This window comes from Salmo salar, chromosome ssa25 (assembly GCF_905237065.1).
Source record: "Salmo salar chromosome ssa25, Ssal_v3.1, whole genome shotgun sequence".
Taxonomy (NCBI): Eukaryota; Metazoa; Chordata; class Actinopteri; order Salmoniformes; family Salmonidae; genus Salmo; species Salmo salar.
This window is the reverse complement of record NC_059466.1, coordinates 42,524,163-42,540,661: the sequence shown is the minus strand read 5'-3', so window position 1 is coordinate 42,540,661 and position 16,499 is coordinate 42,524,163. Positions and strand designations below refer to the sequence as shown.

The 16,499-nt window shown below is 40.8% G+C and overlaps 1 protein-coding gene across 2 annotated transcripts in view; it reads left to right on the top strand.

The window, feature by feature from the left end:
- Positions 1 to 12,431: 12,431 nt before the first annotated feature.
- Positions 12,432 to 16,499, top strand: part of tfpia (tissue factor pathway inhibitor a) — a 49,549-nt gene continuing 45,481 nt past the window's right edge. The window contains exon 1 of one of the 2 annotated variants that reach the window (XM_014174531.2): positions 12,432 to 12,621. In XM_014174531.2, coding sequence (XP_014030006.1) covers positions 12,534 to 12,621 — 88 coding nt within the window. In that variant the 5' untranslated portion in view covers positions 12,432 to 12,533. The remainder of the gene's footprint in view (positions 12,622 to 16,499) is intronic. The other variant, XM_014174532.2, reaches the window with a different exon arrangement.

Below are 16,499 nucleotides of genomic sequence, written 5' to 3'. Positions count from 1 at the left end.
GTTATTGTCATGCTGGAATACCCATCCACGACCCATTTTCAATGCCCTGGCTGAGGGAAGGAGGTTCTCACCCAAGATTTCACGGTACATGGCCCCGTCCATCATCCCTTTGATGCGGTGAAGTTGTCCTGTCCCCTTAGCAGAAAAACACCCCCAAAGCATAATGTTTCCACCTCCATGTATGATGGTGGAGATGGTGTTATTGGGGTCATAGGCAGCATTCCTCCTCCTCCAAACACGGCGAGTTGAGTTGATGTCAAAGAGCTCCATTTTGGTCTCATCTGACCACAACACTTTCACCAGTTGTCCTCTGAATCATTCAGATGTTCATTGGCAAACTTCAGACGGGCATGTATATCTATTCTTGAGCAGGGGGACCATGCGGGCGCTGCAGGATTTCAGTCCTTCACGGCGTAGTGTGTTACCAATTGTTTTCTTGGTGACTATGGTCCCAGCTGCCTTGAGATCATTGACAAGATCCTCCCGTGTAGTTCTGGGCTGATTCCTCACCATTCTCATGATCATTGCAACTCCACGAGGTGAGATCTTGCATGGAGCCCCAGGCTGAGGGAGATTGACAGTTCTTTTGTGTTTCTTCCATTTGCGAATAATCGCACCAACTGTTGTCACCATCTCACCAACCTGCTTGGCGATGGTCTTGTAGCCCATTCCAGCCTTGTGTAGGTCTACAATCTTGTCCCTGACATCCTTGGAGAGCTCTCTGCTCTTGGCCATGGTGGAGAGTTTGGAATCTGATTGATTGCTTCTGTGGACAGGTGTCTTTTTTACAGGTAACAAGCTGCGGATAGGAGCACTCCCTTTAAGAGTGTGTTCCTAATCTCAGCTCGTTACCTGTATAAAAGACACCTGGGAGCCAGAAATCTTTCTGAATGAGAAGGGGTCAAATACTTATTTCCCTCATTAAAATGCAAATCAATTTATAACATTTCTGACATGCGTTTTTCTGGATATTTTTGTTGTTATTCTGTCTCTCACTGTTCCAATAAACCTACCATTAAAATTATAGACTGATCCTTTCTTTGTCAGTGGGCAAACGTACAAAATCAGCAGGGGATCAAATACTTTTTTCCCTCACTGTATATCATAATTGTCTGTTATAATCAATCATTCTCAATAGAGCATCATTTTCTTCCAGGCTAGTGACAGTCGGAGCTATCGATGAAAAATTGACAACTTAATGGGGTTCATATGCTTTGAAAGGCAAACCTCACAGTACAAAGTTAGGACAAGAGTGAAATAAAATTCAACGAAACAGCTCCTTTTATGTTTAGGAGAACAGGTGCCCTTCTATTCATCACTAGACCTAATCTGATGCACACCGAGTAGAGGACAGAAACCCTTTTCCTACAAATGTTCCCTAAAGTACAACTCTTTATTCAAATTAAATGTTGCTCGTGTGTTTATCTCCAGAGAATTATAAGAGGCAAAGCTTCTAATCAGTAAAAGGTAAGAAGGTCAAAAACCCTAGAAATGAATTGGAGAGAACTCCAGAGTATTTTTTTGTGTGTGTGTAAAAACATGAACCAAAAAGCCTCACAGGTAAACTGTTTACCTTTGACCTTCCTGCTCCCAGTCCCTCTAGTCTCGCTGACTATTACAACAACATGTTACTAAACTTTGCACCGGAGTTCAGTTTATGTAAATGCCTTTTCTTAGGCGTCCACAGAGGATATCCCTGACCCTGCAGCTAATTATCCCACCGCAAAAGGAGTGCAGGCCAAGTCTACACAAAGTGGACCAATTTTGTCCATACTTGATATTTACACATTTCCTCATTGAGACATATCTGGTGTGATGAACAGGATTTAATTTAAAAACAAGAACTTTTAGACCTATAATTTATTTGCCCCTTTCAACCAATAGAAGGATATTTGAGAAATACTTCACAAGACATGCCCTTACCATCATATGGTGCATGTTGTTTCCTACAACTTGGTCAACGGTTACAGCACCTGTTATACCCAATGTCTGCAAGAGCTTGGAGGGTGTGTGAGTTTTAAAATGGTTAACATCTAGCAGTGTAAACACTCTGAGTTAACGTGCAGCACCATCTTCGTTTGTCTGCAGTTAACTGAATTGGGGCCTATGTCCATGATAGGTCTGTGAGGTTGCTGGATAATGGTTGGAACACTAAACCCGCTGTAAGATCCAAATCCTCTGGAATGTCTTTAATTCAGAGTTATATCATATTGATAGCAGTCTACCGAATGTTTTAAAGATAGGTTACTCTCTTGAATCTTGATCCCTAATAACCTACCTTATATTTGACCCTGGAACCATAATCAGATATTCATGCTGGAATGTTAATTGCAGCATGAAGCCTTTGTAGTCCCATTTGTGTATAAAGTAATTGTATAATATGGAATGCCTTTAGGCTTTATTCTTCAACATTTAGCTTAGTCCCCCAAGCCATATGAATCAGGTTACTTTTTTACTTTTCTTTTTAATGGCGCTGACAATTCTACCTGTCTGCTGAAAACTACGAGTTTCCACTCTACAGTAATGGTTAAATTCTCCTTGCTTTAGCTAAGGTTGAACCGAAATAACAGCAGGAATGCTCCAGCTGCCACCTTATATTTTCATGGATGGATTTGAGAGAAACTTGATCGGACAGCCCATCTGCTATCTCTGTGTGTTGGGGCTGGTGTTGTGTCTGTGTAGAGTGAGGCACTAGTTTGATGTCTTACTATAAGATGCATAGACCTTTATCAGACCATGTTTGCAATTACTTTTTTCCCATTTTGCTAAATTGCCTCTGTATAGACGGGTTGGTTGTTTAGCCACAAGATCTACGCATGCACAACTATGGGGCAAAACAGAAAGGGTTGGCTTAGATTGTTAACAACATGCAAACTACAATTTGTCTCCAATGTTTATTGAAAACGCAAATACATTTGCACAATGAGCACTTTTTGTCTCTGAAATACATTGTTACAGTTGTTGGTTTGCTAGCTAGTGAATTTTAGCCATATTAGCACAGACGTGACAACTCAAAACATCTCAAAACAAGACACGGTATCAAGAACAAGAACAAATTTGCTGAAACGAGACACCTAAGATTCCCCACATCTGGCCATCCAGAATCACCAAAAAAACGTGGACTTCTGCTCCATTAAAGCGTGCACATTGTTTTCGTGACGTTGTTAGCTTACTCGTCTATAAGAATGTGATTGCCTCAAGATGGACTGTTGTAGAATGCTTGATGGCAAATTGACTACAGTGTCATGACTAATGCTGACACAATTCAAAATGATATGATACGGAGCATTGAACAACTGAGTCTAGGTATTGGTCTAAAATAAGTCAGAAATTAGACATTACATTACTGATGTTCTTCAAATCAAGACGCATTTCTTTACCCTAAAATAATAATGCATTACTCCCAACCCTTATCTTGATACAGTAACCCATTTCACTACAAGAAAATAAGTTTTGTTCCCACCATTATGTCACTGTTGTGGCAAAGAACTGTTGGGCAACATGGAGACAAAAGATTTTGTGGCAACTTTTCTCAATTCTCAAGTTAAGTTGATGATAGATGGGCTAGCTGGCTACCAAAGTGAATGAAAACAGATCACTCAAAAATCTAACCTGACATGTTATAAAAGTTTACCTTTTCTGTTAGAGCTTGGAAGAAGATCCTTGATGGCTTCACTCTTGATCTAAGACGACCGTGAAGGTCTCCTTCCAAGGACAGTTGGAAGTTTGATACATCTGCTCAGCTCTCGGGGCTAGAGGCTAATTGAATATGGCCTGGCTGGCTGAGTGATATCAGTGAGCAGTATTAGGGAAGATACCACATAGTTCATAATGAATGATGGAATGGGATTCCTCTTCTGTTTCCAAGCAACAGCCGTCTGTGTTTTGCCTCAAGGTGAAAGGCTGCTCTTCCCAGTCGTATATATCCTGCTCTCTGTGTGTGCTGACAGTGAGCACAAATCCTAGGGAGGCCATTTCAAACACATCAGGAGAGGAACGGCCATGCAAAATAAATAATGAATTGCGCTAACCTTTATGGGAGCATAGCGGGGGTAGTGGTTTGGCGTTTTATTATTTGCAGTAACAGCACTGTGTTAGGTTAAAGAAGGCTTTTCCTCTCAAGCTCGGAGTAATAATGGTAGTGATACTCATCTGGGATGTCTTGGTAAATTGTTCCAGGTGATCATGGGTTCAGAAAGGGTATTCACATTAAAGGGCCAATCCGCAGTCGCTAAATCCATTTTTGGATGTTTAAATGTATGATATGTAGCCATCGATAATGGAAGAATATAACTTCATGAGCTTAGTTCAAGTGTCGTAGCCCATCAGAACCCCAAAATAGAAGCTTGTTTTACTCCAATTTTGGTAAACAAAGTAAATGTAAACAAAAACTGTACAGCCTCCATCCATAACTCTGTCTAGGAATTTGAAAGCTGAAGCCCTATCCTTCAGCTTTTTACCAAATCAGTGGCAGGGACTGCGCTTTTGTTATGTTTCAACTACAGATTTCCCCTTTAAAGCCACCAGCTCACAAAGATGTACTTTCTAGTGGCTTTTGGCTAATTTAAACTCATTCTATGAACGAGCTAAGGCCTAAGCACTGACACCTTGCCAGCATACATTGTCTTCAGCTTACAGTCCCCCTTTTGACCTAAACTACAATCACCATCTAGACTATCATGACAGGCTACGTTTAGGTCATTTATCAACACAAAGAGCATAGAGAAATGCTTTTCATATCTGCTTCTTATTAGGGGAAACCTCAAGAGGCTACAGCTAATAGCCACTTTAAGCCCCATTGGAGCCAAATGGGTCATGGCGATTTGACGTCTCCATGTTTGAACAGGCTTTAATCTGAGCCCCTCAGAGGCTACAGAGGTCAGAGGTCACAGAGGCTACAGAGGCCACAGAGGGCTGTGGGTTTGAACAATGAGTTCTCCACTCTGCTCCATTCAAAGTATAGCCACAGGATGTTGGTACAATCCAGTGAGAACACGCATATACAAAATAAACATGATACATTTGATTATCATGTCGAATTGAAATTAGTTTTAACCGCTATCAGATTGTGGATATAAAAGTCCGCTACGATACTGTGTGGAACCAGTTGGCCAAACAGGAAAAATAGAGTAAGATATCATGGCGAAACTGGGACACAGGAAATACCATCCGAGCTTTGAATATGATTCCAACTGATTAACTTTATGTTTAACACACACACACACACACACGCACACACACACACACACACACACACACACACACACACACACACACACACACACACACACACACACACACACACACACACACACACACACACACACACACACACACACACACACACACACACACACAACTGGACCACATTGGAATTCACCTCTTCACACTCACAAGCAGAAACTTAGGAGAGTGGGGTAAGGGGAGAGTGGGGTAAGTTGAGCCACCCTTGTTTCGAGGAAACCATACACAAAATGAATAATTTGACCAAATACGGGGGAAAAATTTCATGGAGTCCATGGAGGAAGAAACCACATGGAAAAAGTGGTAAGCAAGTTAGGTCCAAAAATAGATTTTCAAATGAATGTATTACTGTATGTTAGAGGTTTCATGATGCTTGTATCTTGATCAAAGTAGATAATTTAAAGATTGTTCTATACATCTATAAACTTCAATATGAGGTTCTAAACCTAGCATGAACGTGCATCCTTGTAGTTGCGTGGACTAATATAGTCAAAATGTTTGCCTTGGGATAAGTTGAGCCAAAGCTCATGGAATAAGTTGAGCCAATGGTTGAGCCTATGGCAAGTTGAGAAAATTGAAGTGTGTTCTTCCCAGGCCTAATGCAAGGCATTGTTACTCGGATATGAGGTAACAGCAGGACCTGGCCTATGTTAAAAGTACAAAATATTTGTTAGGTGTTAAGCCTGTGTTAAAATATGCTTAAAATGATTAATATACTGATCCAAGATGGTGTAGCAGTACAGACGTGGTTTGTCGTTCTCCCCTGTACATTTTGTATTTTTGTCTTTTTTTGTATATATTTCAATTTATTTTCAATCTCTTTTCCATTAATAAATTAAATATACCTTCCGGTAACCCGCCTCACACAATTTGATACGGATCCGCTATTTTTAGACCTTTTAGCCAGAACCTCCATCAGAAGCTAACCAGCAAATTAGCTACTAGCTATTTAGTCATTGTCAGCCACTGCTAGCGGCCTTTACCTTTGGCACAGACACCAGCCGCTTTTAGCCTGGATAACAATTACTCCTGATCATCACAGCTAGCTAGCTGCCACCGCGTGGCCCAGCCACGAAGCTAGCTATGAGCCAGGCTCACATCCCGGCCCGCTCAGTGATCACTTGGCTACACAGTTGATGCCTCCCAGACTCTTCCCCAACATGGCTAGAACTCCACTACTCCTCCGGATACTTGCCGTAAGCTCTGGACCTTTGCATCGGATCATCGCTGCTAGCTAGATGCTACTGAGTGGCTATAGTGGCTAACACCCCTGTCCTGAAGCTAGCACCAGTTAGCCGCGAGCCAGGCGCATCTCCCGGCTAGCAAACAAAATTACTACAAACACAATACCTCTTTCGCCAACTGGCCTGGACCCTTTGTCAACACAAAGCCCCGCCGTTCCACCACGACTGGTCTGCCGACGTAACTCCATCCTCTGTGCCCCCAAACGGCCTTTGCCGGACGTCATAGCAGGCGCTTCTACTAGCCCCGGCCTGCTAACTTTAAACGCCATGTCTCCTGCTTGCTGGGTAGTAATGATCACCCAGCAGTTTCCCTGTTTCATCTATTGCTGTTCACTGGACCCTATGATCACTTGACTACATAGCTGATGCCTGCTGGACTGTTCATTAATCACGGTACTCCATTTTGCTTATTTTTGTTTATCTGTCGGCCCCAGCTCCGAACTCAGGCCCTGTGTGTAGTTAACTGACCCTCTCTGCCCATTCATCGCCATTTTACCTGTTGTTGTTGTCTTAGCTGATTAGCTGTTGTCTTGCCCATTGTTGTCTTAGCTAGCTCTCCCAATCAACACCTGTGATTGCTTTATGCCTCGCTTTATGTCTCTCAAATGTCAATATGCCTTGTATATTGTTGTTTAGGAGAGTTATCATTGTTTTAGTTTACTGCGGAGACCCTAGTCCCACTCAACATGCCTCAGATACAACCTTTGTCCCACCTCCTACACATGCGGTGACCTCACCCAGCATAACTAGTACGTCCAGAGATGTAACCTCTCTTATCGTCACAAAATGCCTGGGTTTACCTCCACTGTACCTGCACCCCACCATGCCCCTGTCTGTACATTATGCCCTGAATCTATTCTACCATGCCCAGAAATCTGATCCTTTTATTCTCTGTCCCCAACGCTCTAGACAACCAGTTTTGCTAGCCTTTAGCCGTACCCTCATCCTACTCCTCCTCTGCTCCTCAGGTGATATGGAGGTTAACCCAGGCCCTGTGTGTCCCCAGGCACTCTCATTTGTTGACTTCTGTAACCAAAAAAGCCTTGGTTTCATGCATGTTAACATCAGAAGCCTCCTCCCTAAGTTTGTTTTACTCACTGCTTTAGCACACTCCGCACAACCCTGATGTCCTTACCGTGTCTGAATCCTGGCTTAGGAAGGCCACCAAAAATTTGGAGATTTCCATCCCCAACTACATTTTCAATCAAGATAGAACTGCCAAAGTCAGTTGCAGAGTTCTGTCATACTTTCCAGGTCTATGCCCAAACAGTTCGAGCTTCTAATTTAAAAAAATGTATCTTTCCAGAAATAAGTCTCTCACTGTTGCCGCCTGTTATAAACCCCCCTCAGCTCCTAGCTGTGCCCTGGACACCATATGTGAATTGATTGCCCCTCATCTATCTTCAGAGTTTGTTCTGTTAGGTGACCTAAACTGGGATATGCTTAACACCCCGGGAGTCCTGCAATCTAAGACAGATGCCCTCAATCTCACACAAATTATCAAGGACCCAGCAGGTAGAACCCTAAATCCGTAAACATGGGCACCCTCATAGATATTATCCTGACCAACTTGCCCTCCAAATACACCTCTGCTGTTTTCAATCAGGATCTCAGCAATCACTGCCTCATTGCCTGCATCAGCTATGGGTCCGTGGTGAAACGACCACCCCTCATCACTGTCAAACACACCCAAAAACACTTTTGCGAGCAGGCCTTTCTAATCGACCTGGCCCAGGTATCCTGGAAGGATATTGACCTCATCCCGTCAGTCGAGGATGCCTAGTCGTTCTTCAAGAGTAATTTCCTCACCATCATAAATAAGCATGCCCCTTTGAAAAAATGTATAACTAAGAACAGATATAGCCCTTGGTTCACTCCAGACTTGACTGCCCTAAAAAAAAGGTCAGCTTTTTAACATAGAAATTTGCATCCTGTAGCTCTAACTCCAAAACGTTTTGGGACACTGTAAAGTTCATGGAGAACAAGAGCACCTCCTCCCAGCTGCCCACTGCACTGAGGCTAGGTAACACTGTCACCACCACTGGCTCCAGGTCATCTATAAGTCTTTGCTAGGTAAAGCTCCGCCTTATCTCAGCTCACTGGTCACAATAACAACACCCACCCGTAGCACGCGTTCCAGCAGGTATTTCTTACTGGTCATCCCCAAAGCCTCTTTGGAACGCCTTTCCTTCCAGTACTCTGCTGCCAATGACTGGAACGAATTGCAAAAACCACTGAAGCTGGTGACTTACATTTCCCTCACTAACTTTAAACATTAGCTATCCGAGCTGCTAATCGATCGCTGCAGCTGAACATAGCCCATCCAATCTACCTACCTACCTCATCCCCATATTGTTTATATTTACTTTTCTGCTCTTTTGCACACCAGTATTTCTACTTGCACATCATCATCTGCACATCTATCAGTCCAGTGTTAATCTGCTAAATTGTAATTACTTGCTACCATGGCCTATTTATTGCCTTACCTCCTCATGCCATTTGCACACACTCTATATAGACTTTACATTTACATTTTAGTCATTTAGCAGACGCTCTTATCCAGAGCGTCTTACAGTAGTGAATGCATACATTTCATTTCATTTTTTCTGTGCTGGCCCCCCGTGGGAATCGAACCCACAACCCTGGCGTTGCGAACACCATGCGTTGCAAACACCATGCTCTACGCTACAGGGAAGACTTTCTTTTGTTCTACTGTATTATTGATTGTATGTTTGTTCATTCCATGTGTAACTCTGTGTTGTTGTTTGTGTCGCACTGCTTTGCTTTTTCTTGGCCAGTTCGCAGTTGTAAATGAGAACTTGTTCTCAACTAGCCTACCTGGTTAAATAAAGGTGAAATTAAAAATTAAAAATAAAAAACAGACAAAAAGGGATTGTGATTTTGTTGAATTGTGTTTGGAAAATAAAGATAGACATGGTTTTAAAAAGGTACTGGTAATATTTCATTCAGTACAGAAATGTGTAGGTTGCTTGGCTTAACTTACGCTGTTCAAGTTGCCCTATTTACCCCATACCCAGGCTAAGTTGTGCCAAGAGACCACTTTTTTTGGACAAGTTCTGGACAAGTTAAAAACTGTAATGTTTACATGAATTCTGATTACTTTCAGGGACACAACACCCTGAAATATATGTATAGATATCTTTGTTAAAAATAACGCTATACAGTATTTCCCTTGACAGAGTGATGCTGAATGTAAAAAGGAATGGCTCAATTTACCCTACTTTCCCCTACCTGAGGATTTTCTGGACCAGGATAATACATCACTTCCATCAAGCATTACATGTTATACGTAATGCTTATACCATACAGGTAGATTTAAATGAAATTCCTCTAGATCTGACTCACAGTTAGGCTATCTCCTAAGAAGAATGCCAAGAGTGTGTAAAGCTGTCATCAAGGCAAAGGGTAGCTACTTTGAAGAATCTCAGATATAAAATATATCTGTTTAACACTTTGTTTTGGTTACTACACTGTTCCATATGTGTTATTTCATAGTTTTGATGTTTTCACTATAATCCTACAATGTAGAAAATAGTAGAAATAAAGAAAAACCCTTGAATGAGTAGGTGTGTCCAAACTTTTGACTGGCACTGTATAATAGAACGTTCCCTGGTGAATTGCATTATGTGTAAAAAAGTATTGAAACCCTTGTCGTTCTGTCCTGGCCAGACAGGTGGTGGTTGGTAGGTGCTGTCCCACAACAGACATGATGGAGCCTGGGTAAATTATTTAGCTGTAGACTTATTAATTTGCTCCAGTTTGTTATATTGTCAATATTGTAGGCTAAAGAAGTTTGGCCCCTATTTATTCTTCACTTGCAAATAAAAGCACTCACCTTAGGCAGAAATATGCTGTACCATCCTTGTATGCCTTCTCACTGAAATATCCCCTGTGAAGGCCTAGCTTACACAGGTATCAGCTACCATACAGTAATTTCATTGTTTGATCAGTTTAACATTGTGCAAGTGATCTAGACTGGTTGAGTACAGGCCTATAGTACATTGCATGTACATTGTACTGCAAAAATCTCTGAAGCTGGAGACTCATATCTCCCTCACTAGCTTTAAGTACCAGCTGTCAGAGCAGCTCACAGATCACTGCACCTGTACATAGCCAATCTGTAAACAGCCCATCTATCTACCTACCTCATCCCCATACTGTATTTATTTATTTATTTATTTATCTTGCTCCTTTGCACCCCAGTATCTCTACTTGCACATTCATCTTCTGCACATCTACCATTCCAGTGTTTAATTGCCTTATTGTAATTACTTCGCCACCATGGCCTATTTATTGCCTTAACTTACCTCATTTGCACTCACTGTATATAGACTTTTTGTTTTCTTTTGTTCTACTGTATTATTGACTATATGTTTGTTTATTCCATGTGTAACTCTGTGTTGTTGTATGTGTCGAACTGCTTTGCTTTATCTTGGCCAGGTCGCAGTTGCAAATGAGAACTTGTTCTCAACTAGCCTACCTGGTTAAATAAATATGAAATAAATAAAAATAAATACAAATGTTTTCCCTACAGCTTAATCCAAAGCCTACAACAATCCAATTTTCCAGATTGATCCCAGATTTTCAATACAAGCTAGGATTCTGCTTTTATCTGAAGTGTTCCCAAAGACCACCAGCCATGTACAAGTTCCCTGAATGAGATAGACACTTTGATGGAGTTTCTGGCAAAAACAGAACAAGTAATATGCTTCAGATGTGAGTATTTCATTGCAGTGGAATGAATAGTGGCAGATTAAGGTATAGAGAGTGCTGACAAGATGTGACCGGAGGGCATAGCTTGCCACTGTTCATCACATCCCATGTTATGGAGAGAGAAGTTCCTTTGGTTTCCAAATAGTTCCAAATATGAAAGGTGACAGCTGTACATTTGGAAGATCAACAATAATAATAACTTTACACGTATCAACAGGTTTTCTTTCTAATATATAATACCTGATTTTGGTAAACATTAGAAAAGAAAAGTGTTATAGAGAGAAGAATAATATGCAATAACCACTCATCATTACCATAACATAAAAACTCTAAATCACATTGAGGCATTTGTAGCTTACTTTCAATGCATTATTGCAATGTAATAGTGCTTATGTATGGTCACAGTAGCCTCCAGAATGTAATGAAGATATAGAATGTAATGAAGATTGAGCCTAGTTAAATACATTTTTAAATTGATTTAACTAGGCATGTCAGTTAAGAACAAATTCTTATTTATAATGACCACCTACCCTGGACCAATTGTGTGCCACCCTATGGGACTCCCAATCACGGCTGGATGTGATACAGCCTGGATTCAAACCAGGGTCTGTAGTGACACCTCTTGCACTGAGATGCAGTGCCTTAGACCGTTGCGCCACTCAGGAGCCCAATCTATTCATATTATTAGTGTAAGCTAATATTCATACACAAATTCAACACCCCACTATCATCCATAGTAGAAGGCTTAGGAGTGAATAATGAAAGTGATATATATATATATCTCTCTATATAGAGCTCTCTATATATTTAACCTTTAATTATCCAAATTAGTCTCCCAAGTGGCACAGTGGTCTAAGGCACTGCATCTCAGTGCAAGTGACATCACTATAGTCCCTGGTTCAAATCCAGGCTGTATCACATGTGGCTGTGATTGGGAGTCCCATTGGGTGGTGCACAATTGGTCCAGGGTAGGCTGTCAATGTAAATAAGAATTTGTTCTTAACTGACTTGCCTAGATAAATTAAAAATATGTAGTCTCATTGAGATAAAATCTAACTTTCAAGAGAGACCTGGTCAAACCAATAATGATAACGAAACTAGAAATAAAGTTATTTAGTATTCATTTCGAAAAATGTCACATGAACCGTTTTAAGAGTTTGTGTCCAGCTCACCATCAAGGAGAGTAAATATAGCCAGTCTAGTACTAACCGGAAGTGCGTGGGTGATCAGCTACCATCATCAGTCTCTTAAACAAAAGTTCATGAAGGTTTTACAGCAACTTTACTGTAGTCTACTTCTCCGACCGCTGACATGTCTGCAATGAATAGCTGGTGGATTCCATGCATTGTTTTACTTCATTCCGCTTATTTGGGATCTTGTGATTCAGACTCTGGAATAGGTAAGATAAGAATTCTTACTTGTTGATATATCGTTTTCTCCCTTGTATGTCCATGAGTTCGAGTTGGACTTTGCATTCAACGATCTACAGTTGTGTAAATTAGTTGTTTCAAGATGTATGTCTTTCAATATTTCCCCCGAATAGACTATTTTCCCCGAAGCCCGTGAGTAATTTGGATTTAGCAAATTCAAAATCAAATGATGGCGCTTGATATCCCAAAAATGGATAAACAGAAAACGGAGTTATGCCACTTTCACGCTACATTTCTCTCAGCTTTAGTTGGGTTATGTTGACACAAAACCTTACAAAAAAAGTATTGCAGTTTTGAAACTGCAGTAAAAGTGCAGTAACTGCAGTCGACTGTGGTATTTGGACGCAGTAATTGCAGAATTGAACTGCAGTTGAACTATACCGCACTGTAATTTCAGTAAAACTGCCGAATTATTGTAGTAAAAAAAAGGTGTTCTTTTGGACGAAGGATTTGCAGCATACTGACTGCACTTTAACTGCACTTATATTGCATTGTACTACAGTTAAACTGCACTCTGACTGCAATCTTTTTCGTAAGGGGCTTAACCATTGTTAATAGTTAATTATAGCCTAGTGTTTGTGCGCAGATGTGCTTGACGAACACGCGTAAAATTCCATACAATTCCATGTGGACAACTATTAAACGTCCCACTTAAAATTAGGCTATTATTATGTATTGTCATATTTTAATTGTGCCTGGTCAGTTGTCCATATATCCTGCCACTTGTTTAACTACATAGCCTAAGGACTAAGTCATTTGATTTCCCTTTTCCGTTTTCCAATGCTGTGCATTCTCCTTGACTTTTTAAAAGACATGGTAGGGAACCTCTTTCCAAGCTTTAGGCCATTTATCACATTGATCACCAACTGGGGTCATTTTGACCCCAAGAAGAAACTATTGGAAAAAGCAAAATATACATTTAATTATCATCAAAATATCATTAGACATGTCAACAATGTTATCTGGGGAAAAAATTACCAAAACAGACTGTTATTTTAGCTAAATTAGGAAACACTTAATTTGCTTATTCTGTAAAGCCCCCCCAAAATATCTTCCTTGATATAATGTGCAGTTTTTTTCCAAAGTTCAATTGACATAAGTACTAAAAAGCAGAGTTACCATCATTTGATTCAAGCATCATTTAGTTTTCCGAATTTGAAGTAAATATACATTTTGGCATATTTATGTGATTAAAAACCACAGGGCACAGCCAAGTCAGCATTAGCAACGCTGTTAATGAAACAATGGGAGTCGTATGGGCTATGGCAACATGCATCAAAAAGCATAAAACCAAATGGTATAGCACCCAACATATCATAACAAGTTCCACATATAGAATGTTGGAGGGTATCATAGGAATTCTATTTTGGGGGGAGGATACACAGCCATTCAGCATTATTTGTACAGAGGGTAGCTAGTTTCTATATTACAGTTCTACAAAGTATTAATTTGCCTGGCTACACATTTGCATTTACGTAATTTAGCAGATGCTCCTATCCAGAGCAACTTACAGTTGTAAGTGCATACATTTTCATACTAGCCCCCTTTGGGAATCAAACCCACAACGCTGGCGTTGCAAGCATCATGCTCTGCCAACTGAGCTACACGGGACTACCCAGAGTCCTAGTGCCGGCCAAACTCTACGCTACGCCCACAGACGTTAGTTCCTTCTTCGCAATGAGTCTGGATCTGAGTACCTCCCTGACAATTTATAGAATGCAAACACTTTCTAAATATTGTGATTGGTTCCATAAAACGATGGGTTGGACCAGAGCCAGAACACACATGCGCAAAGCCGCGTTTTGAAAATTAGTCATTGGCTTTGATACTTTGATTGGTTAGAGTTAATCCAATCACTGATGACTTTGTTTTGTACAACACCCCTCATTTTGACGTCACCACAACCGACTTCAACGATGGTCGTCTCAGACTGAAGAATGTATCGAACATAGAGCAGCAGTAAAATTCAGTTTGAGTCGTCAGGCAGTATTCATACCACTGACAGACTTTTATGAGCAGCTTTGACTGCAACTAAGAATATATCTAAGGTCATTTAAATTTTGTACACGGCCATACGTAGTTATAACCAATGCTAACGACAGGCGAGTACATGAGGTGCTCCATCTCTGCAGATGATCAGTCTATCTGGTCTAAATCACTGATACAGGTCCACCTCCACTTCAATGATGATATGTACAACTTAAAGCCCCCATGCAGTCTTTTTATTTGTATTTTTAAATCATCGCTTTATGCCTAACAAATCACTCTGTGTGTTTATTTAATGAAAAAAAGTTTTTTAAATTTATTTCCCTGAGCTTCTTTTGGCCATTGAAATGCTGTCTGATCATGTGGGCGTTAGGAAACTAATTTTACAAATTTTACTTACACAGCCCTGATAGAGCCCACCCCCTTACCCAGATGAATGGTCATTGATGTATTATAATCAGATCAGATTGTGACATCATGATCTGAGCCAAAAACTCCATCCCACATGAACAGGCAGAAATTCCAGGCAAAAGAGTAATAATTGCTTTTACACAAAAAGGGCGTTATCATAATTTTCACAAATTCAGGGCGTTATTTCGACCTGATAGTGTGGAAATATCAGGGGGAAAAATCAAGTTAACTGCACTGCCCCTTATATAATGACCCCAGAGAAACCTGGATTCAAATGAAGACTTTTTTAGATTTGCCCTAGAATAACTATTTTTCTGAGAATACACACCAATACGGCTCTATACAGTCTGGAAGAGTACGTACACCTCAGGCAAATACATTTAAACTCAGTTTTCACAATTCCTGACATTTAATCTGAGTAAAAATTCTCTGTCTTAGGTAAGTTAGGATCACCACTTTATTTTAAGAATGTGAAATGTTAGAATAATAGTAGAGAGATTTATTTCAGCTTTTATTTCTTTCATCACATTCCCAGTGGGTCAGAAGTTTACATACACTCAATTAGTATTTGGTAGCATTGCCTTTAAATTGTTTAACTTGGGTCAAATGTTTCGGGTAGCCTCCCACAAGCTTCCCACAATAAGTTGGGTGAATTTTGACCCATTCCTCCTGACAGAGCTGGTGTAACTGAGTCAGGTTTGTAGGCTTCCTTGCTCGCACACACTTTTTCAGTTCTGCCCACAGATTTTCTATAGGATTGAGGTCAGGGCTTTGTGATGGCAACTCCAATACCTTGACTTTGTTGTTCTTAAGCCATTTTGCCACATCTTTGGAAGTATGCTTGGGGTCATTGTCCATTTGGAAGACCCATTTGCGACCAAGCTTTAACTTCCTGACTGATGTCTTGAGATGTTGCGTCAATTTATCCACATAATTTTCCTACTTCATGATGCCATCTATTTTGTGAAGGGCACCAGTTCCTAGTGCAGCAAAGCACCCCCACAACACGATGCTGCCACCCCCGTGCTTTATGGTTGGGATGGTGTTCTTCGGCTTGCAAGCCTCCCCCTTTTTCCTCCAAACATAATAATGGTCATTATGGCCAAACAGTTCTATTTTTGTCTCATTAGACCAGAGAACATTTCTCCAAAAAGTACGATCTTTGTCCCCATGTGCAGTTGCAAACCGTAGTCTGGCTTTTTTTATGGTGGTTTTGGAGCAGTGGCTTCTTCCTTGCTGAGCGGCGTTTCAGGTTATGTCGATATAGGACTCGTTTTACTGTGGATATAGATGCTTTTGTACCTGTTTCCTCCAGCATCTTCACAAGGTCCTTTGCTGCTGTTCTGGGATTGATTTGCACTTTCCGCACCAAAGTACGTTCATCTCTAGGACACAGAACGCATCTCCTTCCTGAGCGTTATGTTGACTGCGTGGTCCCATGGTGTTTATA